At 48.6% G+C, this 24,882-nt stretch overlaps 3 protein-coding genes across 3 annotated transcripts in view; 1 reads left to right on the top strand and 2 right to left on the bottom strand.

The window, feature by feature from the left end:
- The window catches only part of islr2 (immunoglobulin superfamily containing leucine-rich repeat 2), a 3,884-nt gene extending 1,207 nt beyond the window's left edge, over nucleotides 1–2,677 (bottom strand). The window contains exons 1-2 of the mRNA XM_060061913.1: nucleotides 2,421–2,677; nucleotides 1–1,824 (exon numbers count right to left, since the gene is read on the bottom strand). The exon at nucleotides 1–1,824 is cut by the window's left edge and continues 1,207 nt beyond it. Coding sequence (XP_059917896.1) covers nucleotides 1–1,815 — 1,815 coding nt within the window. The 5' untranslated portion in view covers nucleotides 1,816–1,824; nucleotides 2,421–2,677. The remainder of the gene's footprint in view (nucleotides 1,825–2,420) is intronic.
- Nucleotides 2,678–9,535: 6,858 nt separating this feature from the next.
- Nucleotides 9,536–22,552, bottom strand: sema7a (semaphorin 7A). Its single transcript, XM_060061927.1, has 14 exons — nucleotides 22,339–22,552; nucleotides 21,965–22,104; nucleotides 21,573–21,614; nucleotides 21,366–21,461; nucleotides 21,135–21,237; nucleotides 20,853–20,963; nucleotides 20,483–20,625; nucleotides 12,932–13,110; nucleotides 12,549–12,657; nucleotides 11,837–12,035; nucleotides 11,563–11,675; nucleotides 11,327–11,472; nucleotides 11,131–11,189; nucleotides 9,536–10,905 (listed from the first exon to the last, which is right to left on the bottom strand). The coding sequence occupies exons 1-14, from the start codon at nucleotides 22,454–22,456 to the stop codon at nucleotides 10,499–10,501; spliced, it is 1,965 nt and encodes a 654-aa protein (XP_059917910.1). The 5' UTR covers nucleotides 22,457–22,552; the 3' UTR covers nucleotides 9,536–10,498.
- A 404-nt stretch (nucleotides 22,553–22,956) lies between these two features.
- On the top strand, nucleotides 22,957–24,872 carry commd4 (COMM domain containing 4). Its single transcript, XM_060062048.1, has 8 exons — nucleotides 22,957–23,043; nucleotides 23,272–23,343; nucleotides 23,452–23,517; nucleotides 23,601–23,640; nucleotides 23,742–23,861; nucleotides 24,133–24,213; nucleotides 24,321–24,497; nucleotides 24,604–24,872. The coding sequence occupies exons 1-8, from the start codon at nucleotides 23,041–23,043 to the stop codon at nucleotides 24,642–24,644; spliced, it is 600 nt and encodes a 199-aa protein (XP_059918031.1). The 5' UTR covers nucleotides 22,957–23,040; the 3' UTR covers nucleotides 24,645–24,872.
- Nucleotides 24,873–24,882: the final 10 nt, after the last annotated feature.

Below are 24,882 nucleotides of genomic sequence, written 5' to 3'. Positions count from 1 at the left end.
GTACGTCTTCCCTTGATACTTGTATAATAAATGGCAGCAGGTGGCTCCCAGCAAGGGAACGGTGGCCAAAGCCAACAGGAAAGTGCTGACGATCACGATAATCAGCAGAGATGGGATTTTCTTCCTCGTGGTGAAGACAACTTGAACTTGACAGTCCTGGCCTCCATAGGTGAGACAGAGAGTGTAATTGGTACCAGGTTGCAAACCATGGAAACGATAGGCATTAACGCCCTCCTCTATTTTGGACCATTGAACCATTGAGTGTCCGTTGCCAGATTTTACACAAAGGTACAACATGTCGAGAGGTGCCTTTTGTGCTGCCGTTTGGAAAAGGCTGAATATTTCTTTATTGACGGTTTCCAGGTTTTGCGTTTGACTGAGGTGTAGGTTGGACTTGCTGCTTGGCAGCTGAAGAGGGTTGAGCTGTACTTTGGCCTCCGTCTCTGAAACCTCCAAGGCAATAACGCCAAAATCAAACGTATACTGCTTGAGGTCGTCCAGGCTGAGGTTGAAGGCATGGTTGGAGATGTATTCACTGCCATCGTTTACTCCACACTTGCCGGCAAACGTCAGCTCCTTTCCGTTGCCGACCACATGGTCCGTTGCACCATGTTTCCCTGAGGTTCCCGTTGGAGAAACGTGGGCCTTGCCTTCAGATTTCGGCCAGTTGATCACGTTGTTCCCGGACTCTTTAGGGCGTGATGGCTTGGCCACGGTGGCGGTTTTCGGCCCTGCCGTCTCCAGGACGGAGTTCATGGTGTGCTTTTGTGTGCCAGTCAGAGCGAGCTTCACGCTGCTTTCAGCCCTCCCTAGCTCGTTGGCTGCTGAGCAGCTGTAGTTCCCATCCTCTTTCTTGCTCATACTGGGGATGATAAGGGTGCCATTTTGAAAGATGTGGAAGCGTGACCTGGTGGCTTGTTCATTGATGGGCTGGTCGCTCTCCTCCCCGGCAGAGGGGATGGTGAACTCAAACTTGGGGCTTCCAGCGTTGACCTCCCAGGTGACCTCAGGTTTGGGGTTCCCCTTGGCCTCACAGTTCAGGACGACCATGACGCCTTCGTAGATCTGAGTGGTCTCCAGGTTGGGCTGGTAGCTGAGGACGGCGGTGGGGGGCTTACAGTCCAGTTTGGGCATTTTGGACACCATGATCCCCTTCAGGTCCTCAGGCGCCCCACACAAGATCAGTTTCTGGTCGGGGACGGATATCTTGGTGTTGGCCAGCCAGTCTCTAACCCATTCCAGGCGACAGGAGCAGGTGAAGGGGTTGTCAAAGATCTGGAGGTGGGACATGGAGGTGAGGCCGCTGAAGGTGTCCTCCACGATGCTGGTGAGCTTGTTGTGGTTGATGCGCAGGGACCGCAGCTCCTTGAGCGTGGAGAAGGCGTCCTTTGGCAGGTGAGTCATCTCGTTGTTGTTCATCTTCAGGAGCTGCAGGCCTGTGAGGTTCTGCAGATCACCCCATGGAAAGTTGACTATTTTGTTATGGCTGACATCTAGGTTACGCAGCTGCACCAGAGGGGCCAAGGTGTTGGTCTCTATGGTGACGATCTCGTTATGGGCCAGCCACAGGGACGTGACCTGGGTGACATTCACAAAGCTTTTTGCCTTCAGCAGTTTGATCTTGTTGGCGGAGAGGCTGAGGGTGGTCGTGTTGGGAGGCAGTCCGACCGGTACCAGTAGTAGGTCTTTGTACGCACAATCCGCAAACTGCAGGTTCCCGAATTTATCCACGCACGTACACAGTTCTGGACAAGCCCTCGCCGTGCCAACCAGTGTCGTCCACAGAGCCACGAGCTGCAGGAGCCTCAACGCCATTTTCACCACCTGTAAATAGGACATGTCTAGATTTCAGAACATGTGCAGCCAAGGTGGGAGACCATTATGCTTCAAATGCAATGTGGACCGTGCAGTGTAGAAAGCACCCTTTGTGAACCCTCATGAATAAATCACATTTCTGCAGGGAGAAATAACCCACTGGACATAATAGAAGGGGTGTGTCAAAGTTTATAACAGATTAAAATACGTTTTCAGACAATAATGACAAATGCATCGGACAGACTTCAATGTCAAATACTACTGTCGACGTCAGCACAAAACTGAATCTATATGGCCACCGAACAAAGCAAAGGTTTTTGGTTTCACTACAATTAGGCGCACAAATCAAGGATACAGACAACACCCAGTGTCAGGAAGCGGTTGTGCTCCAAAGTGATCTGAAAGTGATCCGAAAAGATACGGACCTGTCCGCCGGTGAAGCGGGTGCACGTCGAGCATCATATGCATTCGAAAATGCTCCGTGTTGCCATCATTTAAAATACAACCACAGAGACATTTCATGCCTGCTAAGAAAAAGGGGATAGGACTGCTTCATAGTAATTCCGACTGATATGTCACTGCGGTAACTTAGTGAATCGTCTTACCTGATGTACTTCAGTTCCAGCGTCTAAAAGCACACTGTGGAAGTTAAAGTAGGTCTATATTACAATAACTTTAATGGTTGTAAAACACTGTATCCTCGGATTTGGTAGGTCCTATTGAATTACTTTTGAAGACCACGGAAGTATGCATAAAAGGCGCTTGAAGAAACATTTTCCTCCCGGTGATGCGCGGTCGGACGCCTCTTCTCCTCTCTGCAGAGTCAGCTCCACTGCGCGCTCCCGCCACCGCGCAGGAAGAGAGGATATCGTGAACGCGCAGCCTCTCCCACCCTTCATCCTCAGTATTAAAGATACAGAAGCTCCGGATAACCCACCCTCAAAGAAAATTCATAATTCAGACGTTTGTTTAATGTATTCACCCATCACCCAAGCCTAATCTTTGACCTCATTTGGTTTGGAAATCCAATGTTCATGCAACACAATCAAACAGACGTTAATGTGCGCTACTTTAAATATGTAAATGGTTTCAAAGATGGGCATCTGTTGTAGTTGTCGGTTCAGCGTTATTTGGACACCCTCCAACAAAAAAATAAAGTAGGAAGTGAAAGCTTGATTGAGTATTTGAAACACTCAAATGGTCCATATGATGAAAACCTATAGGCCTAAAAAACATTTTTGTCACGTGATATTAAAACAATTCTCAGATGCCACATTTTAAATCAATAAAAATCTGAAGAATCATCTGGTCTAGTTAACTAGACCAGATGAAATCAGGCTTGCGTGAAAAACATTTCCTACTTGATGTGGCGGTTTCGTTGGCTACCATACCACAATAGTTTAACTTTAAAATAAATGTCAGTCAAAATGATGATATGGTCATCCAAGTAGACTTCATGATTATTCATGAAAACCAATTGAAGCCTGCATCCCTGAAAGTGTCTTTCTAAACGCAAATCTAATATTCTGTATGTCTCTACTGCCATCCTCTGGTAGACAAACGCGCATCTTTCTTTCGTTTTGTCTCTATTGAGTTCTTGTAAAGGCATTTTAAGGTAAAGAAAAGCACTCTTACGTCCCCTAGTGCTCTCATCCGGACATTACAGGCGATGAAGCATTTGGCGATCGCAATAGATGCACCGGTCAATAGATGCAAACTAGATACAAGGTAAACCTGAAAATTATTATAGGGTAAGACAACCAGAAAACCCAATTAACTGGGAGGGGGGGGGGGGGGGGGGGGTTGATTCTCGTTCTCAACTCGAGTTAATCTCCGTGGGGTCTATGATGCATGCTGTGTCAAACTTGAGAGGAGGCTTCCTACAACCTCACACCTATTAAGGAAGTTTGTGTTCAGTTGGCCTTGCAACATATATTAAAATATCAAGGAGACTCGTAGAGACGTGACTGCATGGTATGAACTCTGTTCCTTTAATGGCTTCCGCTACTCGTTGCCTGGTTACATACAGAAAGTTCTAACCCCGTATTACAACTCATATACTACATCCCCCTTTCTGACTTAAGGATGCTGTCTAAGAAGATGCATAACTAAACAATAAAACTTCTGTTAAGAAAACTTTGTCATGGTTTGTTACTGGAAGGCGGGACCCCTCTGGAAGGCAAGGTAGAGGGCGGGCCCCTTCTGGAAGGTTTAGAAGGCGGGACCCCTCTGGAAGGCAAGGTAGAGGGCGGGCCGTTTCTGGAAGGTTTAGAAGGCGGGACCCCTCTGGAAGGCAAGGTAGAGGGCGGGCCCCTTCTGGAAGGTTTAGAAGGCGGGACTCCTCTGGAAGGCAAGGTAGAGGGCGGGCCCCTTCTGGAAGGTTTAGAAGGCGGGACCCCTCTGGAAGGCAAGGTAGAGGGCGGGCCCCTTCTGGAAGGTCTGGAAGTTCTGGAAGAGGGGCACCCTCAGGAAGGAGTAGGGTTCAGGAACCAGACAGGGCTCGGGGACCGGAGTCAGCTCAGGGGCTGGAGAGAAATGTTGAACCGGATGGCACTCCCCACTCACCACCCCCACTCTGATAGTCCGTAAGGCACCCTCCAACCCGGGCCTTGAAGAGACAGCGCTGCACGTACGCCCCAACACAGCCTCCAACAAAAAGAGCGTCCGCTGGGTCCAATGATGGTCGGATGACTCGGATCATTCTGTCACGGTTAGTGGGTGGCAGGCAGGCTGGTAGGACCCAATAGCAGACAGTTCAATAAAAGGATAATTTATTAACGCAAAAGGCAAGGAACACGGGTGACGCGGGTGACACAGGGAACACAGGGAACACACAGGACACAACTCACCACAAACTAAAATGATCCGACAAGGAACAAAGGAAAGATAAGGGCTTAAATACCAAACACACACAGGGCACGCAACGAGTAACAGCTGAAACACATTAGGGGAGGGAGCAGTAATCACACAGGAGGGAAACTTGACCGGACATGGGGAGAAACAAGACAGAGATACCAAAGTAAAACAGGAAACACACCAAAACAAGACAAGGAAACGGACCATGACACACTTTTCAACAACATTTACTTTAACAACATTTGCAAATCCCTTTCTCTTTTTTTTTTTTTACGAACAGTCATAGTCTTTTAGGTACACTGGAGGTACTCTCATTCTGGAAGGCACAAGTCCTTCTTTTACTGGTGTCTGCTGCCCCGAGTCACAGGGATTTTCAGGTGTGACAGGTAGGTTCACCGCAGTGGATGCACCATCCTCAGGTAAGTCGGTGCATGTTGCTGGTGCAATAGGGGTGGGCGAGAGATGGTACCTGTTTCTCCGCAGAGTGCCCCTAGGCGTCTCCACAATGTAGGATTTTGGAGTGCTTGCATTTGACACCACTGTGGCTCTCTCAAGTATGTCCTTGACCCACACATGGTCACCTTGTCGGAGGAGTGGCATGTTTCGAGCTCTGTGATGACGGTCGTAGTTCAGTTTGCCTGTTCAGTTTTTTTTAGACTGTTCATGTCTGTCCATCCAGGGTTTAGCTGAGATGGGATGACAGGGACAGGTGTTCTAATGTTTCTGCCCATGAGGAGCTCTGCTGGACTGTGTCCATTCGCCAGAGGAGCGGCGCGTTAGGCCATGAGGCCAAGGTAAGGGTCACTGGATTTCTATAGGATGACTTTGATTGTCCTAACGGCCCGCTCTGCCTCATCATTGCTTTGGGGAAGTGGGGGCTGGATGTGACATGGCTGAAACCCCACTCTCGAGCAAACTTTCTGAAGTACTCGGATGCAAATTGTGGCCCATTGTCTGAGCGCACCACATGTGGTATGCCATGACGTGCAAATATGGATTTGAAGTGCTCCACCACCGCCTCAGATGTTGTATAAGTGAGTTTGGCTACTTCAAAGAATCTGGAAAAGTAGTCTACAATGACCAGATAGTGCTCATTATTTTCTGTCTGCAATAGATCTGCCCCCACAGTGGACCATGGTCTTGCTGGGAACTCAGGGGGTTGCGGTGTTTCTCTAAAGTTGGTTCTCTCCCGACTGCAAACATCAGCTGTGTCAGGTCTTTGCTAAGGCCTGGCCACCACACAGATTGCTTGGCCCTAGCTCTGCATTTAGTGAGTCCCTGGTGGCCCTCATGCCGTTTGTTCAGCATATCTGCTCTAAGTGACACTGAAATAACTATTCTACAGCCGTAAAGTAGCAAACCCTCATTAACTGTTAGCTCACCAGAGAATGGCAGGTAGGGAAGGAATGCTCTTTGTATGGAGAATTTATCGGGCCAGCCCTCCTTGCTGTATCTCTAGAGTGTGTGGGATACAGTGTCTTTGTCCTGATGTGTTTCTATTTCTTCTTAAGTATTTTGTCTGTAACTGGCAGGTTTTTCCATCACAGTGTCCACGTACAGGCTCACCTCTTCTTCCTGTAAGCCCTCCGCTGTGTTCTCGATTGGCGCTCTGGAGAGCACGTCAGCAGTGGCGGTGTCCTTGCCTGGCACATGTGAGATGGTGTAAGAGAACCTCATCAGCCGTATACGTAGACGCTGTATGCAAGGTGGCAGTTCATCCAGACTCTTTGAGCCTAGCAGGGGAACCAAAGGCTTGTGATCTGTCTCTACGTGGAAGTCCTTTCCTATAAGGAACTCTGCAAATCTCTCACAGGCCCTTGTTGTGGCCAAAGCTTCTTTTTCGATTTGAGCATACCGCTGTTCGGCGTTGTTCAGGGCTCTCGAAGCACATGCCACCGGCTTCCAGTCTTTTTCATTTCGTCGCTGGAGGAGAACAGCACCCAATCCGTGTGAAGATGAATCTGCTGTGAATGTGTGTCTGCATTTGGGTCGTACAAGGCCCAGCGGTGTTGTAAGCTCAGCCTTAATCTGTTCAAAGGCTTGCTGCTGTTATGGACCACAGGCCCACATGTTTGATTTCCTCAATAGATCTCAGAGAGGGCGCGTTTTCTCAGCCAGGTGAGGCAGGAATTTTCCCAGATGATTGGTCATTCCCAAGAAGCGCCTCACCTCACTGACGTTACTGGGCTCTGCCATGGCTTTCACAGCAACCACCTTGTCAGGGTCTTCACTGACTCCAGTGGCGTCGATAAGTTGTCCCAGGAACTTTATCCTGATCTTTGAGAAGTCACATTTGTCATTGAGTGTCACCCCTGCCTCCTGCAGACGTGTCAATGTCTTCCTGAGCCTCTCATCATGCTCACATTGCGTGGCACCCCATATGAGCACATCATCCACCTGACATACAACACATTCCAGGCCCTCCAGGATACGAGACATGAGTTTTTGGAAGTGCTCTGGAGGCTGTCCTTATTAGTGTGCTCGACAGATGGTAGCGGATGCTTCTCCCTCATCACTGACCTGTTCAGCTCCGTGAGGTCGGTGCAAATCCTGACTCGGCCAGTGCTCTTGGGCACCACAACCATGGGTGTACACCATGCTGTAGGCTCCTCCACCTTTGAAATCACTCCTTGCTGCTCCATGCGAGTGAGCTCTTCTCTCACCTTTGGCATGAGTGGGAGAGATATGCGTCGCGGCGTCGAGAGAGAAAAGGGCTTTGCTCCTGGCTTCAGCACAATGGTTTACTGGTTTACTCTCCCTCCATTTTCCCTAGTCCAGAGAAAAGCTTTGGAAACTCTCTTTTCACAGTCTCTTTAGTATCCAGGCTTATGTTATTCACGCGAGCAACCAGTTGAAGGCTCATGGCGGCTAGTCCACCCAGGAGTGGCGTACGTAGCCCATCAACAACATAAACTTCCTCTTGTGTGCTTGTGTTGCCCTTACTGAGAGTAGCTATACATTTTCCATTCACCTTTAATGCTGTCCCTCCTGGTCCATAAATATTCTTTGTGGCTCTGGACAGTTTGCTGAACTGGCCCTGGGTGTACAACTTTGCTGGGATTGCAGTGTTTAAGATGCACTGCTCCAGTGCATCTTAAACACTGATTTGTGATTGTCCACTTTTACCTCTGTCTTCCATGGGCAGGCACCTGTGGAATCCACAGAGCCCAAAAACGCGACGTCCTCATCGCTGTATTCCTCATCGCTGTCTTCCTCAGTCACTGCAGCTGCATGAACTCCCAGTTTTTTTTTTATTTGGCAGACTCTAGCATAATGTCCTTTCTTTCGGCACTGGTTACACACAGCCTCTCTAGCTGGACACTGCTGCGGCTGATGCCCTCGTGTGTCCCCGCATCTGTTACATTGTGTTTGTCTTTCCAGTGTCTCTTTATGAGATGTCTTCCTATCTCGCTGCTTGCTTTGCTTTGAGCCGCTGCGCTGCCACGATTGCATACTGTCTAGCTGAGTGCTACTGGCTTCTGCTTTAAAGTTTGTTTATAGCATTTCAAGTTGCTTCTTTAACTGCTGACTTTGTCCTGCCTTGTTAATTGCCTTCTCCAACGTCAGTTCAGGTCCATCTGCAACTGTTCTGAAAGGTGTTTATCCCTCAGGGCCACGACTAGACGATCTCTCACCATTTCGTCTTGTAGAGCACCGTATCCGCAGTACTCAGCAAGGCAATGCAGCGAGGTGTGGAAGCTGTCTGCTGATTCGCCGACTTCTTGTTGCCTCTGGTTGAATTTAGCCCGTTCGAATATAATGTTTCTGCATGTTACGAAATGTGCGTCCAGCTTATCTTTCACAGTACCATAGTCTCCCGCCTCGTCGGCGTTTAAATGCCTGTTCTCCCATTGAGTAAATAAACGCATTGACCTGATTTTCCTCGTCCTGAGCGTCCATTCCAGACGCGATGCGAAATCTGTCTAATCGTTTCATCCATTTCGTCCACTCTTCTGCCTTGAACGAAAACGGATCCGGAGGCTTAACTTGGTACTGAGCCATCGTTGCTCCCGCCGTTAAGATACTAACGCTAACTTACTGACTGGCTTGTCTAACCAAACTCGGCGAATACTCACTCAAACAATGCATCTATACTTGTGTACCAAGCAGTTGACTCTACACTACCACTTTGCAGCTTACTATCTTAACTTCTGACAACATGTTCAGTTGGCCTTGCAACATATATTAAAATATCAAGGAGACTCGTAGAGAAGTGACTGCATGATATGAACTCTGTTCCTTTAATGGTTTCCGCTACTCGTTGCCTAGGTTACATACAGAACGTTCCAACCCTGTATTACAACTAATACTACAGTTTGTTTAATAGGTACTTCCTAAAGTTTTGTATTTAAAATATACATATCTTATAGGCCTATAGAATATAATTTCATATGAATAATGAAACGACTCATGAATTCGGTCGATGAATGAATATGCTGTATTGCTGTCTTGTATTTATTTACAGGCCAGCCTTGACCTTATCAAACATGGCGGCGACGCGCACGATGCGCAGCAACGGTCAAAGCAAGAAGCTTAATTGACTGAGATGCTCCTCCGGTCAAAATACAAATAGAAAGTAGGGGGGGGGGATTAGCTTTGGGGAGCATTGTTGGAGTGTGCATGAGTGTGTGAGTTCCATATAGAGGCCGTGCCTATATGGAACAACTTAGCTCTAGAGTCAACAATGGTGACGCTATTGAAATTGTTGCTAAATAAAAAATCCTCAAAAATAAGAAGACATATATTTTTCAAAACTAAAGGTTGTAGTAAGACCATATACAGGCCATGCCTATATCGAACAAGTTTTGGGGCTCTAGAGTCAATAAGGGTTAGGGTTCCACAAAGATGGAATCATAACCCTGCATGGAAGTGTAAGTTAACTTCATAAATATGAAAGATTGCTCCATACAACATAGGCCTATAACACCAACAACATAGTAAATCTATGAAGGCCTAGAAAAAAATACAGTTCAATGTTATTGCTTAAGAAACAGATTCCTTCCAACTATTTACTAAAAATGCAATCAATAATTTATATACGAATAAAGGGTAACATATCGATCAGCAATGAGGTTGGAGTAGGCTATCCACATAAAGCCGTTTGATGCTCATCGTTTGCTAATAAATAAACTAAAATATAATAAACTAAATATAGTATAATTTACAGATAAATGATTAATTCATTTTAAAGCATGTTCAGAGTTAAAATTTAGAACGAGAATGAATGTTTGGATGTTTTCATTAACTGGTATTTACTATTCTGTGAAAAATACAGACAGGGCTGGGTTGAAAGCCAATTAAGTCAAAGATCTGAATCCTGTTCTCAACCTCAACGGACCACAAAGATTGTATCATAGGCAGTGGGCTTTTAAGATTAAAGAGTAGCAGGGAAAACACAATCAGCCAATTGGGAATTCAAAAAAGGTCATACAAAATGCATGTTGTCCTTAGGAAAATTCATCCAGCTCTGGAATGACTTGCCTGAGAATGTTATAAAGAAAAAAAGATCTTGGGAAGCCCTTTTTTAACCTTGTTTCCAAAAGACGACCAAGTAAATAAGTTATTCTCATATTATTGCATACACGCATGCACCACACACACTCTTTGATATTTCTCTATTAATAACAACAATGTAAAGTGCTCTCTCTCTCTCTCTCTCTCTCTCTCTCTCTCTCTCTCTCTCTCTCTCTCTGACCTTAAAGTGTGTGGCAAGACACTAAACAGCTTGATCCCGCATTCCCAGACAGCCACCTCTAATGAGTGTGCACGGCTTGTTAGAAGTGAAGCGATCCAACCAAGCGATTGCGTTGCTATTCTGCGGCCCCTCCTAATCGCCAAGCCATGCAACAACCACCGCAGTGGCTGCACCCAGGACGACCCAATCGACACACCACACAGGAATGCGTTCACTGTGGTTTCTGGGGTCCGGCGTGGGTGGCATGGTGAGCAGGTATTCTGCCACCAGTCTGGTGTGGCCTCGCTCCTGGGAGAAGCACTGGTGGCGGCCGTAGCTGCCGGACTTCAGGGCCGGGATGAGGTGCAGGCATTGGGACCCTATCTGCTGACAGGAGCTGGTGTCGCCACCTACGTGCTTCCACACGTAGGTGGCGTGGTACGAGTCTATTGGGCAAGACAGGAAGAAGGGAACGCCCAGCGGGACCACGTGGGCCGCCCTGGAGACTGCTTGGGTGGCGCGCACCGTTTCCTGTCTGTTCTCGTGGAGGGTCTTTGGCTCTAGATGAGAAAGAACATGGAGGGGGGTGGAAGAGACCCTTTGGTTGGTGTGTGTGTGTGTGTGTGTGTGTGTGTGTGTGTGTGTGTGTGTGTCTGTGTGTGTGTGTGTGTGTGTGTGTGTGTGTGTGTGTGTGTGTGTGTGTGTGTGTGTGTGTGTGTCAGGATGCCCTTGATATATCATCAGATGAAAATTCCTTGATGTGATGATATGTTATTAGAGCTTACCATCAAACGCTGCTGTACAAACACCCGTTGTTTGCTCAATTATATTTTGAATACCCCCCCTGTGGAAGTAAAGGCTTTCATCAGACATAGTCCTGCTGGTCTTGTTCAACAGGGATAACTTTACTTAGAATAATGTGTGACAAATTCACAAGTGGAAATTTGATTAAGCTGTCAGTAAAGTTCCTACTCTACACACATGATGGTTGATGTGCATCCATTCTGAGTCCAAGCGCAGTAGGGGTCCCTGGAGAGGACACACTCTGCACAGGAGCTGTTGTAGTGGTGACACTGTGGGAGGTCAAGGATAAAGACCTCCTCTGCAAAACTTACTATCAGCTTTTTCTGTAGGCAGGAAATAAAGACATTTTCAATAAATGAGACAGCCCTCTTAAATAAAGCAGCTATTAAAAAAAAATAAAAAAGCCAAAACACCTTCTTGGAGGAAAGTATCATTGACTGAACGGATGAGTGGTTGGAGAGATGGGTTTCTGAAATGATGAAAGTATCCGAACCAAGCTCTAAGCACTTATGGATTTTACCGGTGTCTGTAGAAATGAAACACAAACACACAACAATAACTTAAAATGTGAAAATAATAAGTCTGGGAAGCACTCTCAGTCACCAGGACTTAAGATGATGTGCGGAGGAATGTTCTGGACTACAGTCAGTCATTTCCATGCTGTCCATCCGCACTGAGGCGACCTACCGGTGGCCAGAAGCAGAACGTTGTATGTGCGCTGGTCGGCGGCTCTCACGCGGTCCACGGCCAGCTTTGTGTAGTTGTAGCTGCTGACGTAGAAGGGAGCCAGTGGGTGTATGGAGGAGTGGAGCCAATCGCTCATTTCCGAGTGGTCCTTCACCACGTTTAACGTTGCATACGGTAGGCTCCGGCTGTTTTTTACACACTGGAATACAACGTGGGCACAGGATAGCCGTAGTTTAGAGGGGCAGCATGCAAACGATAAACAGGAAAGAAACCAGGAAGACTCAAGGGTAAAACCTGTTTACTGTTTCACTCAGTCTAACTGATTACATTGGGCATGAATGGTGCTGTCGACCAATCGAGACAGGGGAAAATACTTTGTGGTTGTGTCCTCCTTGAATTAATTCTTGCAAACAACCTTGATGACATTCTGATTAATCCTGACTCATTTTACTGCGATGAGGGTTATAACCCTGCTTAGACTACACTAGATACCATTTCCTTAGGCAGGACTTTGTTTAGACACAAGAAGATTCAGAACTAAATTAGGAACTACTTTTTATAGGTTTAAATATGAGTTGCTAGGATATAATTATTCATGTAACAGAACCCTTTAGATATGAAGATCCCAACTTTATTTTTTTCAGTGCAATATTTCCCAAAAGAATAAATATTGGCGGTAATAAACAAAATCCAAAGAGTAAAATAGCCTTACAGTTCCTGGCCTTGGGTTGGGAATGTCTCCTTCATAACCCTTGAAGTTTGACTTCTCAAATACGTCATCAATATCTGCCATCGAATATACACAAACTGCTGTAGAATTCCTGAAAGATTAATTGATTCCATGAGTTAGCAAGCAGACCATGAAATAGTTCTGAAGTGTTACGCATTTGCCGGATGCAGCACTGCATCTCAGCCATGCTATAGAGTCTATAGCATGGCTTCTAGTGACACTAAAGTGACATTATATAGCCTATACTACAGACTATAGTGTCACTTTAGTGAGACAAGAATTGCTTCAGCTTGAGGTGTGTTGCGCGTCAGTGTTTTTATCAGGCGGATGTTTACAGATGCAAGGGGGTCGGGGGATTCTCTCACCAGCTGCTTGTGAAGAGTGCATAGACCCTGCTGTCACGCCAGTTGTCTGCGTGCAACACATACACGTCTAGGAGGTGGTTGAAGTAGAGCGACTCCTTTCGATAGCCACACACCAGCCGAGCCTTCAGGAAAGACGTCCACGTGTTCTGGAAGAATCTCTTTGAGCCGCCTTCATCCACCTGAAGGAACAGCAGCAGATGGCAAAGGAACATGTTGATAGTTATATATTTATAATATCTATATATATCATTTACTTATTGCACTGTGCAAACCACACCAAGGAATGAGGAAGAATAATGGTGGAAACTTCCATATCTAAAAGGGTTCTTGTTACTTAAATATTTATATCCAAGCAACTCGTAATTAACCCCATATATATATATAGATATATATATATATTGTAGCGGGCCTGTGGGTGTGGGGTTTCCATGCTACCAGTTCGGATAGATAAAATGACACAACACCGCGAGCAGGTCCAAAGCCGAATGGTTTATTTACTGAGTAAACCAAACCAGGGTGGGAAAAGGGTAATCCGCCCCTTATATGCTACAGTACAAGGTCAGTCCAACACCTTCCACCTGTCTCTCTCCCTTAGGGCGTACCACGCTGCCAGGCCATCTCACAGATCCTGCCGGTCCTTTGCTTGCCCTAGCCTCCCTAGCTCCAGCTCTAGCTCCAACTTCCGCTTCACATGTCTGTTTGCTAGCAAACAGACATGTGAAGCGGAAGTTGTTTGCTATATATATATATATATATATAGCAAACAGACATGTGAAGCGGAAGTTGGAGCTAGAGCTGGAGCTAGGGAGGCTAGGGCAAGCAAAGGACCGGCAGGATCTGTGAGATGGCCTGGCAGCGTGGTACGCCCTAAGGGAGAGAGACAGGTGGAAGGTGTTGGACTGACCTTGTACTGTAGCATATAAGGGGCGGATGACCATTTTCCCACCCTGGTTTGGTGTATGTATATATGTATGTATATATATATATATATATATTGTGGCATTCCCCCGGTGCCACGCCCCCTGTTCGGGAGAGTCGAGGCCGGGATATACCGCCGGTGGCCAACAGCCGGCGACAAATCCCAACCTCCCGAGAGCCGCAATCGGGGAAACGAGGAGCACCTGGGCAGGAGGCACCCAGGTGTTAAAAGGAGGCCACCAAACGACAGATCGAGGGGAGTCGAGTGGAAGAGAGGACAACGCAGACGACCGAGAGCGTAGAGTGAGCCGCACGGCGGACACGTGGACGACGACTCGAGCAACCCCCCCCGACTTCGATGAACAGCGTGCGCTTGTGTGGATATAAGAAACCGAGTGCAATAAACCGCCGTTTGAGGCTTTGGACCCTCACACCCTGCCTGGTCCTTACTTTGAGCCCTTCTACCTAACCGAGTTACCACATATGGTGGAGAATGCAGGCAACTCGGTCCACGTACGGCTCCCGGTAAGGACCCCTCCCCGCGTTTTGGCAGTGGCTCTTCGTTTTTTGATTTTTTTTAGTTTTTTCCGGTGCGGTTCCTCCGTTCGCGGAGGTGAATACCCGCGGACGTAGATGCAGAACCCCGGGACAGCCGCAGGACCAGCCGGCCCGAGAGAGTCGGACCCCAGCCTGGCCCTGCTGACGGAGGCGGTGCTCCGCCTGACCCAGCAGGCCACCCGCGACCCGCCGACCACCGCCCCGACGAGTCGGCTCACAAAGCTAGGACCCGACGACGATGTCGAGGCCTTCCTAGAAACATTTGAGCAGGTGGCAACCCGGGAGAGGTGGCCAGAGGCCCAGTGGGCCTATATAGTGGCCCCGTTTTTAACCGGGCCCGCCCAGCAGGCGAGTCAGGACCTCAACCCCGGGGACGCGGGCCGGTATACCGCACTCAAGGCGGCCATCTTGGCCTACTATGGACATAGCCTTGCTGCGAAGGCCCTCAATTTCCACGAGTGGACGTTCGACGTCCGAGGACCCGTGCGGACCCAGGTGGCCCACCAATGTCGGCTAGCCCGGAGGTGGCTGGTAGACGGAGTGGGACCCAGCCCCGTGGATCGGGTCGTGGTGGACAACACCGTGCGACAGCTGCCCCCCGACGCCCGGAGGGTGCTGGCCCACCACCACCCTGAGACCGTGGACGACCTCGTGCGCCAGCTGGAGAACTGGCAGGTGGCCCAGCGGCTGGCGGCGGGCCCGAGACCCAACCCCCGGGCCACCCGGAGAGAGACTCCGACACCGCCGTCGAGGACCCGGCCGTCCACCCCGCCCCGAGAACGAGGGGAACCCGAGACCCGGCGCTGCTACCACTGCGGACAACGGGGACACCTGGTCCGGGACTGTCCCGACCGACAGGACGTCCCCATGCCCTCCGCGTGCACCGCCCCGAGAGACCGCCCCACCTGTATGCTGGCGACCTGCTGGACACAGGGCGACAAGGACTCCCCCACCGTCCCCATCAAGGTGATGCAACAGGACACCCATGCCCTGCTGGACACGGGGAGTGCCGTGACCCTGGTGAGGGCCGACCTGGCCGGGGGCAGACCGGGAACCCCGATGCAGGTCTCCTGCGTACACGGCGACACCCGGACGTACGAAACCTGCCACGTGGTAGTACGCACACCACAGGGGGTCTTCGTCGCCCGGGCCGGGATAGTACCGACCCTTCCGGTGCCGTTCCTGATCGGCCGGGACTGCCCCATCTTCACCCGCTTTTGGAGCCCCACGAGGGGGAACCGAGGGGGACGGGAGCTGCATCGTCCGGCCGGCCGAAGCGGACGCCCGGCCCAGCGAGGGGCAAGGCGCCCGCCGACGCGAGAGTCCGGGTCGGAGTCCGGACCCGCCCCGACGACCGCCGCCGACCACGGACCAGCACTGGGAGCGACCCGCCGACCGACCGCCCCGCGGACCGAGACGGACGACGAGCCGGGTTCCGGAGGAGAGGGACCGTCGGCGCCGGGAAGCCCGCCCCGATCTACCGGGGGCCAGGTACGCCCGGGACCGGGAGACGGAGCAGGGCCCAGCTCCGACACCGTTACCGCCTCCGAGAGGGGGAACACCCCCGAGGAGCCCGAGAGCTCCCCCCTAACTGAGCTGTCGGACTTCGCCCAGGCCGGGGGGGAGAACTCGGCCCGACTGGGACAGTTCGCTACGGCCCAGCATCGGGACGATGCCCTGCGGCACGCGTGGGGACATGTGGTCGCCCACGAAGGTCAGGTGAGGGACTCAGTGAGCCACCTGACCCACCCCCACTTCTGCACTCAGCGGGGGTTGCTGTACAGGGTCGACGTACGCGAGGGGGAGGTAGTACAACAACTGGTGGTACCGCGACCGTACGTGTCTAAGGTTTTGTTCATGGCCCACACACATTTGCTCGGCGCACATCTGGGCATGGACAAAACGCGAGAGCGGGTGGTGGCGCGGTTCTATTGGCCCGGGGTACGCAGAGATGTAGCGCGTTACTGCCAGGAGTGTCCCGACTGCCAGCGCGTAGCCCCGCGGGCAGTGGAGCGGAGTCCGCTCATACCGATGCCCATTATTGAGACTCCCTTCGAGAGAATAGCGCTGGACATCGTAGGACCCCTCCCCAGGACGAGCTGGGGACATCGATATCTCCTCGTCATATTAGATTATGCGACCCGATACCCCGAGGCCCTCCCACTGCGTGCGGCGACTAGCAAGGCGGTAGCCCGAGAGCTAGTACTACTCTTTAGCCGGGTGGGGCTCCCAAAGGAGATCCTCACCGATCAAGGCTCCTGTTTCATGTCCCGCGTAGTCAAGGAGCTACTAGGACGGGAAGAACTGGGATCAGTTGCTTCCCCACGTCCTCTTCGCCATTCGTGAGGTGCCCCAGGCTTCCACGGGGTTCTCGCCCTTCGAACTCCTTTATGGGAGGAGACCCCGTGGAATACTGGACCTGGCGAGGGAGGCGTGGGAGAGTCATCCCTCTCCACACAGGACCACCATCGAGCATGTGGAGCTCGTCAGGGACCGAATGGCCAAGGTCTGGCCCATAGTCCGAGACCACCTCGCCCGTGCTCAGCAGGCCCAAGCGCGCGTGTATAACAGGGGGGCGCGCGTGCGGAACTTCCGACCAGGCGACCGGGTCTTAGTGCTGGTTCCAAACAGCGAGTGCAAGTTTCTCGCGAAATGGCAGGGCCCGTACGAGGTAGTAGAGGCCGTGGGGCCCGTTAACTACAAGGTGAGGCAGCCCGGGAGACGCAAGCCCACCCAGGTTTATCACGTGAATCTGTTAAAACAGTGGCGGGGTGAGGACGACCCTCCCCTACGGGCCCCCATGGCCTTGATGGCTCGGCCCGCGATCCCTGAGGTCCCGATGGGGGCCGACCTCAGTCCCGCACAGAGACAAGAACTCGGGGAGCTGGTGCTGCAGAGCCGGGACGTGTTTTCGGACGTGCCGGGGCGGACCTCGGTGATCTCCCATGAGATCCGGACCGCTCCGGGGGTGACGGTTCGGATCCCGCCCTACCGGGTACCCGAGTCCCGGCGCAACGCCATCCGAGCCGAGGTGGAGCGGATGCTGAAACTGGGGGTAATTGAGGAATCCCGTAGCGCCTGGGCTAGCCCTATCGTGCTGGTGCCCAAGCCGGACGGGACCCACCGGTTCTGTAATGACTTCCGCCGGCTAAATGAAGTGTCTGACTTTGACTCCTACCCCATGCCTAGAGTAGACGAGCTGATCGAGCGGCTGGGACCGGCCCGGTACCTCTCCACGCTGGACCTAACCAAGGGGTACTGGCAGGTCCCCCTGGCGCCGTCGTCCCGGGAGAAGACGGCCTTCGCGACGCCGGGGGGCCTGTTTCAGTACACTGTCCTGCCCTTTGGTGTCCACGGGGCCCCCGCTACGTTCCAGCGGATGATGGACCAGGTCCTAAGGCCGCACAGCAGTTACGCCGCAGCATATATCGATGATATAATCATCCACAGCGCCAGTTGGGACGAACACGTCAAGCACGTGCGGGCCGTGCTCAACGGCCTACGGGCGGCCGGGCTGACCGCCAACCCTGCAAAGTGCCGGTTGGGGCGGGAGGAGACGGCCTATTTGGGGTACCGGGTGGGGAGGGGGAACGTGCGACCCCAGGAGGACAAGGTGGCGGCTATCCGGGAGTGGCCCCAACCCCAGACCAAGAAGCAGGTGAGATCGTTCCTGGGGCTGGTGGGGTATTACCAGCGTTTTATCCCGGGGTATGCCACCCTAGCCTGCCCCTGAACGATCTCACCCGGAAGGCCCTCCCGGATAGGGTCCACTGGACTGAGGCAGCGACGAGGGCCTTCGAGGACCTACGGGGGGCCTTATGTAAGGAGCCGCTACTGGTCACCCCGGATTTTAACCTCCCTTTCACCCTCCAAACAGATGCGTCCGAGGTGGGACTAGGTGGGGTCCTATCCCAGGTCCGGAACGGAGAGGAGCACCCGGTGACCTATCTCAGCCGGAAGCTCCTCCCCCACGAGCGGAACTACAGCACGGTAGAAAAGGAGGCGCTGGCCATTAAGTGGGCCGTCACAAAACTAACGTATTATCTCCTAGGACACCAGTTCGTCCTGGTGACGGACCACGCCCCACTGAAGTGGATGGCCACCGCCAAGGACACGAACGCTCGGATAACGAGGTGGTTCCTGTCCCTCCAGCCCTTCTCCTTTACCGTGGAGCACAGGCCGGGGCGGGAACACACCAACGCCGACGCTCTGTCCCGCCGAGATGCGTGCGGGGGCTGGGCCCCGCACACGGAGGGGCATAGGCAAAGGGGGGGAGTGTGTGGCATTCCCCCGGTGCCACGCCCCCTGTTCGGGAGAGTCGAGGCCGGGATATACCGCCGGTGGCCAACAGCCGGCGACAAATCCCAACCTCCCGAGAGCCGCAATCGGGGAAACGAGGAGCACCTGGGCAGGAGGCACCCAGGTGTTAAAAGGAGGCCACCAAACGACAGATCGAGGGGAGTCGAGTGGAAGAGAGGACAACGCAGACGACCGAGAGCGTAGAGTGAGCCGCACGGCGGACACGTGGACGACGACTCGAGCAACCCCCCCCGACTTCGATGAACAGCGTGTGCTTGTGTGGATATAAGAAACCGAGTGCAATAAACCGCCGTTTGAGGCTTTGGACCCTCACACCCTGCCTGGTCCTTACTTTGAGCCCTTCTACCTAACCGAGTTACCACAATATATATATATATATATATATATATATATACATACATACATACATACATACATACATACATACATACATACATACATACATACATAGATAGATAGTAGTTTTTAGTTGCCGTGATGGAGGCGAAAGCAGTTTGAGACCAGACTCCATGTCTAACAAGTGGAATTGAAAAAGGTGCTGTGTTAGCAGCAGCCCACTGAAAAACAGCCGTAGTTCTGTTTTCACAGGTGGTGGGAGTGGAAAGACGCCTCTATCAGCAAAGAGAACTGAGCTTCAAGGGCAGCAGCAGGTTCTCATGAAGACAATGAGGCTGATTTATACTCCGTATCAGTGTCCTCTTCGGCTCTCGATGCCCTCCCAGCTTTCCGGTTAGATCAGATAAATAATTTACAACCTCCCAGCTCGTCTCACATTATATGATGACGATTTAAAAAATGCACGATAAAAGAAACAATGCAGGGAGGGAGATGGGGCAAAAAAAATAAAAACAGGTATGGGGCACTCTAAAGCACCTTCCAGAAGATCCCAGAATGCAATAATAGTGCAAAAAAATGAAATTTAAATCAAAATAAGAAGAAAAGTGTGCAGATATCGTGCCATATAATGTGAAAAGGTAGCCCTCCTTTTCACGAACATGAGCACCTGGGATTTAATCATTGCCTGATTGGGATGCAGTAACATGACTGGTTGTAAAGGGGGGGGGGACGTTATTTTTCTATGTTTAATTATTGTGCTATGTTGCATTTTTGCAACAGTGAACTTTATGATCAAGATGCAAACTGTTAAGATATGCAATGAAGTGTCTGGTTGATTATGATTTCGTTATAAAATATAAATGTATTGTGGTACTTGGGTCGGTGAACCCCCATGGCAGTTGGTATCTACCATTTTGTGTAATTGGTTGGCTTTATTTAAGCCCGGTATTTTCTACGTTCAAGGTTGGTGGAGGATAGAGAGACCGCTTGCTGTGAGGCTGGTTAATGGAACTTTGCTTGTTTGTTTTGTTTATCAAGTATTTTGTTTGGCTTTGCCATTTCACTTTTCAAGCGTGGAAAATAAATCACAGTTTTTCAACTAATTTATGCTGCTGGCTGAATTTTTGCGGCCTACTCAAAGACCTTCATTGCGTCCTAAACCGCTACGTCCCGAAGTGGAAGTGAGTCGGGAGGCTCATTTTCACATGTTCATATTTAAATATATGACATTATAATAATTAGGATTGATAACATAGGAACCTAATTATTTAAAAATACTAAAATAGTACAAAAATGGTGTGCAATGGTTTAAGTAAAAACATTACTGTTTCCAGACTATCGCCTTGGGTCACCATCAGGATGATTGCTTTAGTTATATATATGTATATTTGATTATGTTTAACTGTGATGGTCCATTACCTTGCAAACTCTGGCTACCCTCGTGACCCAAGGGTCCGCTTCGGGACTGCTGTCCGAATTCTTTTCCCGGAAAAAAATGTAAATCTTCTCATCGTCTCGGTCTTCGTTCCGCCTCACCCAGGATGCGGCAACAAAGGTGGGCTCTGTTGAGACGGACGGAGGATGGGGAGGGGGAGGGGGAGAAAGTTCCACTCTGTTTACAATTAACTTTTAAAGTGAAAGAAGAAATGAGGAGATGAAGATGGGTTGAAGATGGGTTGAAGTACATTCGACTTCCCAACCCATAAAAGGTGGGTAATGTTGGATGAATCTTTGATGGGACAATAAAAGGAAAGTATAAATAGGCCTATTAGTCATGCTGTATACTGACCTGACACCCAGTTGTCATACATCCATACGTTAGTTCTACTGCCGGCTTTTCTTCTGAACTGCAGAGAACTACCATCGTATTCCAAAGGGGCCGCTGCGTATAAGTCCCCCTCTAGGAACACCAGATATTCATTACCTCTGTTTTCAAATGATATACTTCTGTTGTGACAGTATGTGAGTTTGTGCAAATAACAAAATATAAATAAATCCACAATAATACCAGTTTTTTTTATATTGAAACGTTGAATGTTTTGTGTTTATGCAAAGGGAGTTGTACACATACCTACTGTCAGGGAGAGCCGGTTCTGTGTATAAACATATGGTGAAATCCCTGTTCCATCGTAGCTCTCTACTATTTCACTTGACCGATTGCCCACCTGGGAATACTATCAACCACACAGAAAATACTTAACTCCCGCCGACGACAGGGAAAATCACGCTAATTAAAAGAGCAAACAAAAAAGGCCCACCCAGACATTTAACAGAACACATCGTCATCATCAAAGATACTGACCAGTTTCCAACACTGTGGCTTGTATCCGTTGGTTCCACAAACAAACAAGCTATCTTGAAATTCTTGGATGACAGTAATGACATTTCTGCAGGGTCCCTGTATAGAACAGAGTTATACCAGAATTAAGCTGATAATTAAGGTTTATTTGGGAGCATTATTCAGAACTTTGGAAATGTCCCTCTTGTAATAATATCTAGTCCTACTAACCTGTGAACACACCTCATTGGCTGATTTATTCAATTGAAATGTCTGCAAATGATGACAACAAATCAAACATGAAATTTTGTGAACACACACATTATCTTCATAAGAATTTGTGCAAATAGACATCTTTTTTATTCTTTTCATCAACAGCTGTTCGTGACCGGGACCTTGCCATACTGACATAAAGGCCATTGTCAACAGCCCCTTTTAGTATTGCCCGCATTGGAGCTTGTTGACCAAACACACCTTTGTTCCAAACAGGATGGGATGGTTAATAAAATATACATAATACTGACATTGGTATATTTAGTGTATGAGGATAACATAAAGGACACTAAAGTAGATATAGTGCTTAAAAAATAAAACATAAATAAAGAATAATTAATTATTCCTACCTCCATAACATAATTACTATCCACATCAATCTTTAGCACAATATCAGTGCCTCCCAAATATAGAACATCTTTGGTTTCTTGTAGAAATAATACGGTAAAGTTCTGATCGGCTGGATGCTGAAGTTGAATAGGAATTGTATCTATAAAGAATGTAGAAGAAAAACAGTTTGGCCTGAGATTAAACAGAACAATATTTTTCAAATAAACATCTAATTTTAACAGGACAGTGAGAGCATATGGGCACTGTCCTACATGGTTGAACTAGATTAACGGAGCTTAACCTCAGTTGCTTAAATCCATTAGGCCTACTAGAAATAGGATACTGGATGAGGTGTGTTTCAAATTGTAAAAGGCTATTGGTATATGGACCTTACCTCCGTTCAGGAAACGTCTCGGCTTATCTTGTCCCAAGTTTGGTATGTCCGTCAGAATCACACGAGTCAGATGGAAGTTAAATAATAATATGATGGAGAGGTCAATAAGAGGCATCATTGCATCTTTTTGTTATTTTTTTTATTGCGCATGTTGCGTTATTTCCAGTTCTTCGCCATGACAACAAGGAGCACAAAACGACTCTACTTCGACACAATACACCAGACTGCCGAGGCTGGATGACTGCTCACTGAGGGGTAGCTCTGATCCCGAAGGCGGAGCTCCTTCCAGGTTATCCTTAGCACAAAGCAGCTTTTCATTTTGTACTAGTATTAATATTATAATAAATGGTATTCAACTCATTTTATATAGCGTTATATCTATAAATGAATTATGCATTATAACATCTAAAGAATCCACTACATAATCAGCCCTTACAGTCAGGTCTGTCCATTTCCCCTGGCTCAGCATGCAGTTTTCCACCGATGTTTTACCGATAAAGTGAGTTTTATTTATATTTAACATATACATATTTAACTTTCACAAGAGGCATAATAGGGGTTCCTGATAATGAATGAAATATCGATTGTACGCATCGACCAACCATTGGTGTCATCAAGACCCGCCTTCCCTGCAACCCACCAATCAAAGAATGTGCCTTTTTACTTCCGGAGTTTGAATCAGCTGACATAAAAACAACCACCATGGCAAGTAACGTTGTAGTTTATCATAATAATCGTTATTTCTTCGGAAATCTATATATACATATATGTATCCAATAATAAACTGTCATTTATATTTGTATGTGTTACCGCTTCTCCACTTAATAAAAGGGGAGCCATCCCTACTTGTAACTGCAAGACGAACGATGTGTCTGAATACACGCTTTTGCTAGGAAAGACCTTTTCATCGTCTATTTGGTTTATTTGTTTTAGCGATTTCGTTTCTGTGGCGATTTGGATTGCCCGGACTGGGTTCTTGCGGAGATCAGCACGTTGGCGAAAATTGTAAGTGCTGGTGTAAGTGCTAATTGCTAGGGAGGACATGTCAGCTTTCACTGGTTCTTTATGTTTTGGGCATAAATCTAAAATGTTCCATGCCTCCCGATATTATAGTCAAGTGTAAAGATGAAACTCCTCTGTGCTCAAGTACTGAAAGATCTGCTTGAAGAGGGCATTGATGTAAGTAAATACAAATCGTTTTACTCTTAAAATAAATACGCATTATTGGCGTCGATAACTCTAGTCCTGTCTTATCGTTTCAGTATGAAAAGGTTTCAAAGCTCACTGCAGATGCAAAGTTTGGTAAGTCACCTTCTTGCGTTATTTTGTGCGCTTTACCAGCAAAGCAAAAGTAGGCCTACCCCATTCAGTAATTACACTGCATGCATCCGTCCACATTGCAGAGAGTGGGGACATCAAAGCCAGCGTTGCAGTGCTCAGCTTCATTCTATCCAGTGCAGCAAAACACAACGTTGAGAGTGAAAGTCTATCAAGTGAACTCCAGCAACTAGGCCTGCCAAAAGGTGAGTCGGATAAAATCATCCACGTATTTGCCGGACTGAGAAAATAATGAACACGATTATTTTGGGGAAATGTAATAAACAGAAAAAATAGCAATTTACATTACTTCCTCTATGTATTAATTATAATGTGATGTATTATAAATCATTTTCACATTGTGAAAAACTGGAGTTGGTTCCCAGTCTGCACACTTAGTGGCAGCCCACTGCTCCTATCAAAGAAGGATGGGTGAAACGCAGTTATTCATTTTCTTCTCCTTGTCCTTGTCCTCAGAGCACACATCAGGCCTTTGTAAATCCTATGAAGACAAGCACAGTGCACTGCAGGACAAACTACGTGAGAAGAGCCTTAGATGTGAGTGTTCGGGCCCTCGGGAGAAAGGGGACCATAACAAAAAATGGCTTTTCGTCCCGAGTTACATGGGGCCCCGTGTGTTTTTCACACGGCACCGTGTGTTTCAGTGAGCCGACTGAACTCCGTGTCCTGGCGGGTGGACTGCATACTCAGCTCCAGTGAGCTGAAGGAGGTCAACGAGCCAACTGTGCATCTCAAACTGCAGGCGCAGGGAGCAGAGTCCGGCTCTGCAGAGACCACTGTTGTGTCGGTTTCTGCTGAGAAGTTCAGGGTCTTGCTTACAGGTTTGTTTTGTTATGGCTTACATAAGCTCTTGTCTCTATTTTTATATATTTTGTTTTTAGAAGTTTGAGCTTAATCTGATGTGTGGGTCTGTGTCTCTTTCCATAGAGCTAAAACAAGCACAAGCTATGATGAATGCACTACAATGAAGAAAGATTGCCTGAAATATTGGATACAATTTCATTATATCCATTAATAATGAATGATCATCTTTTGTTCATAAACTGCAAATTGTATTCTTCTCTTTGCCATTATAGCCTATCTCTGTCAATTGTCAGTCATTTCATGCTTGAACTGACATTGCAAATTTAACATTGTAAATGTTTTTTTTTAATTCATATTTGACATTTGAAAATAAAACTATGCTTAAAGTTGAAGTGTGTAGTA

The sequence above is a fragment of the Gadus macrocephalus genome, chromosome 9 (assembly GCF_031168955.1).
Source record: "Gadus macrocephalus chromosome 9, ASM3116895v1".
NCBI classification, from domain to species: Eukaryota; Metazoa; Chordata; class Actinopteri; order Gadiformes; family Gadidae; genus Gadus; species Gadus macrocephalus.
The sequence above is the reverse complement of the archived record's forward strand: the minus strand, read 5'-3'. Positions and strand labels throughout refer to the sequence as shown.

Bases quoted from the DNA above. Each gene is read 5' to 3' on its own strand.
- sema7a (XM_060061927.1), bottom strand. From the start codon at position 22,456: ATGATGCCTCTTATTGACCTCTCCATCATATTATTATTTAACTTCCAT. The intron at 21,462-21,572 runs GTTAGTAGGACT...TGTTCTATACAG, and splicing joins CCAATGAGGTGTGTTCACAG to GGACCCTGCAGAAATGTCAT. The intron at 11,190-11,326 runs GTGTGTAGAGTA...TTACTTCCACAG, and splicing joins GGATGCACATCAACCATCAT to GGGGGGTATTCAAAATATAA.
- commd4 (XM_060062048.1), top strand. The intron at 23,344-23,451 runs GTAAGTGCTGGT...CCGATATTATAG, and splicing joins TCAGCACGTTGGCGAAAATT to TCAAGTGTAAAGATGAAACT. The intron at 24,214-24,320 runs GTGAGTGTTCGG...CGTGTGTTTCAG, and splicing joins ACGTGAGAAGAGCCTTAGAT to TGAGCCGACTGAACTCCGTG.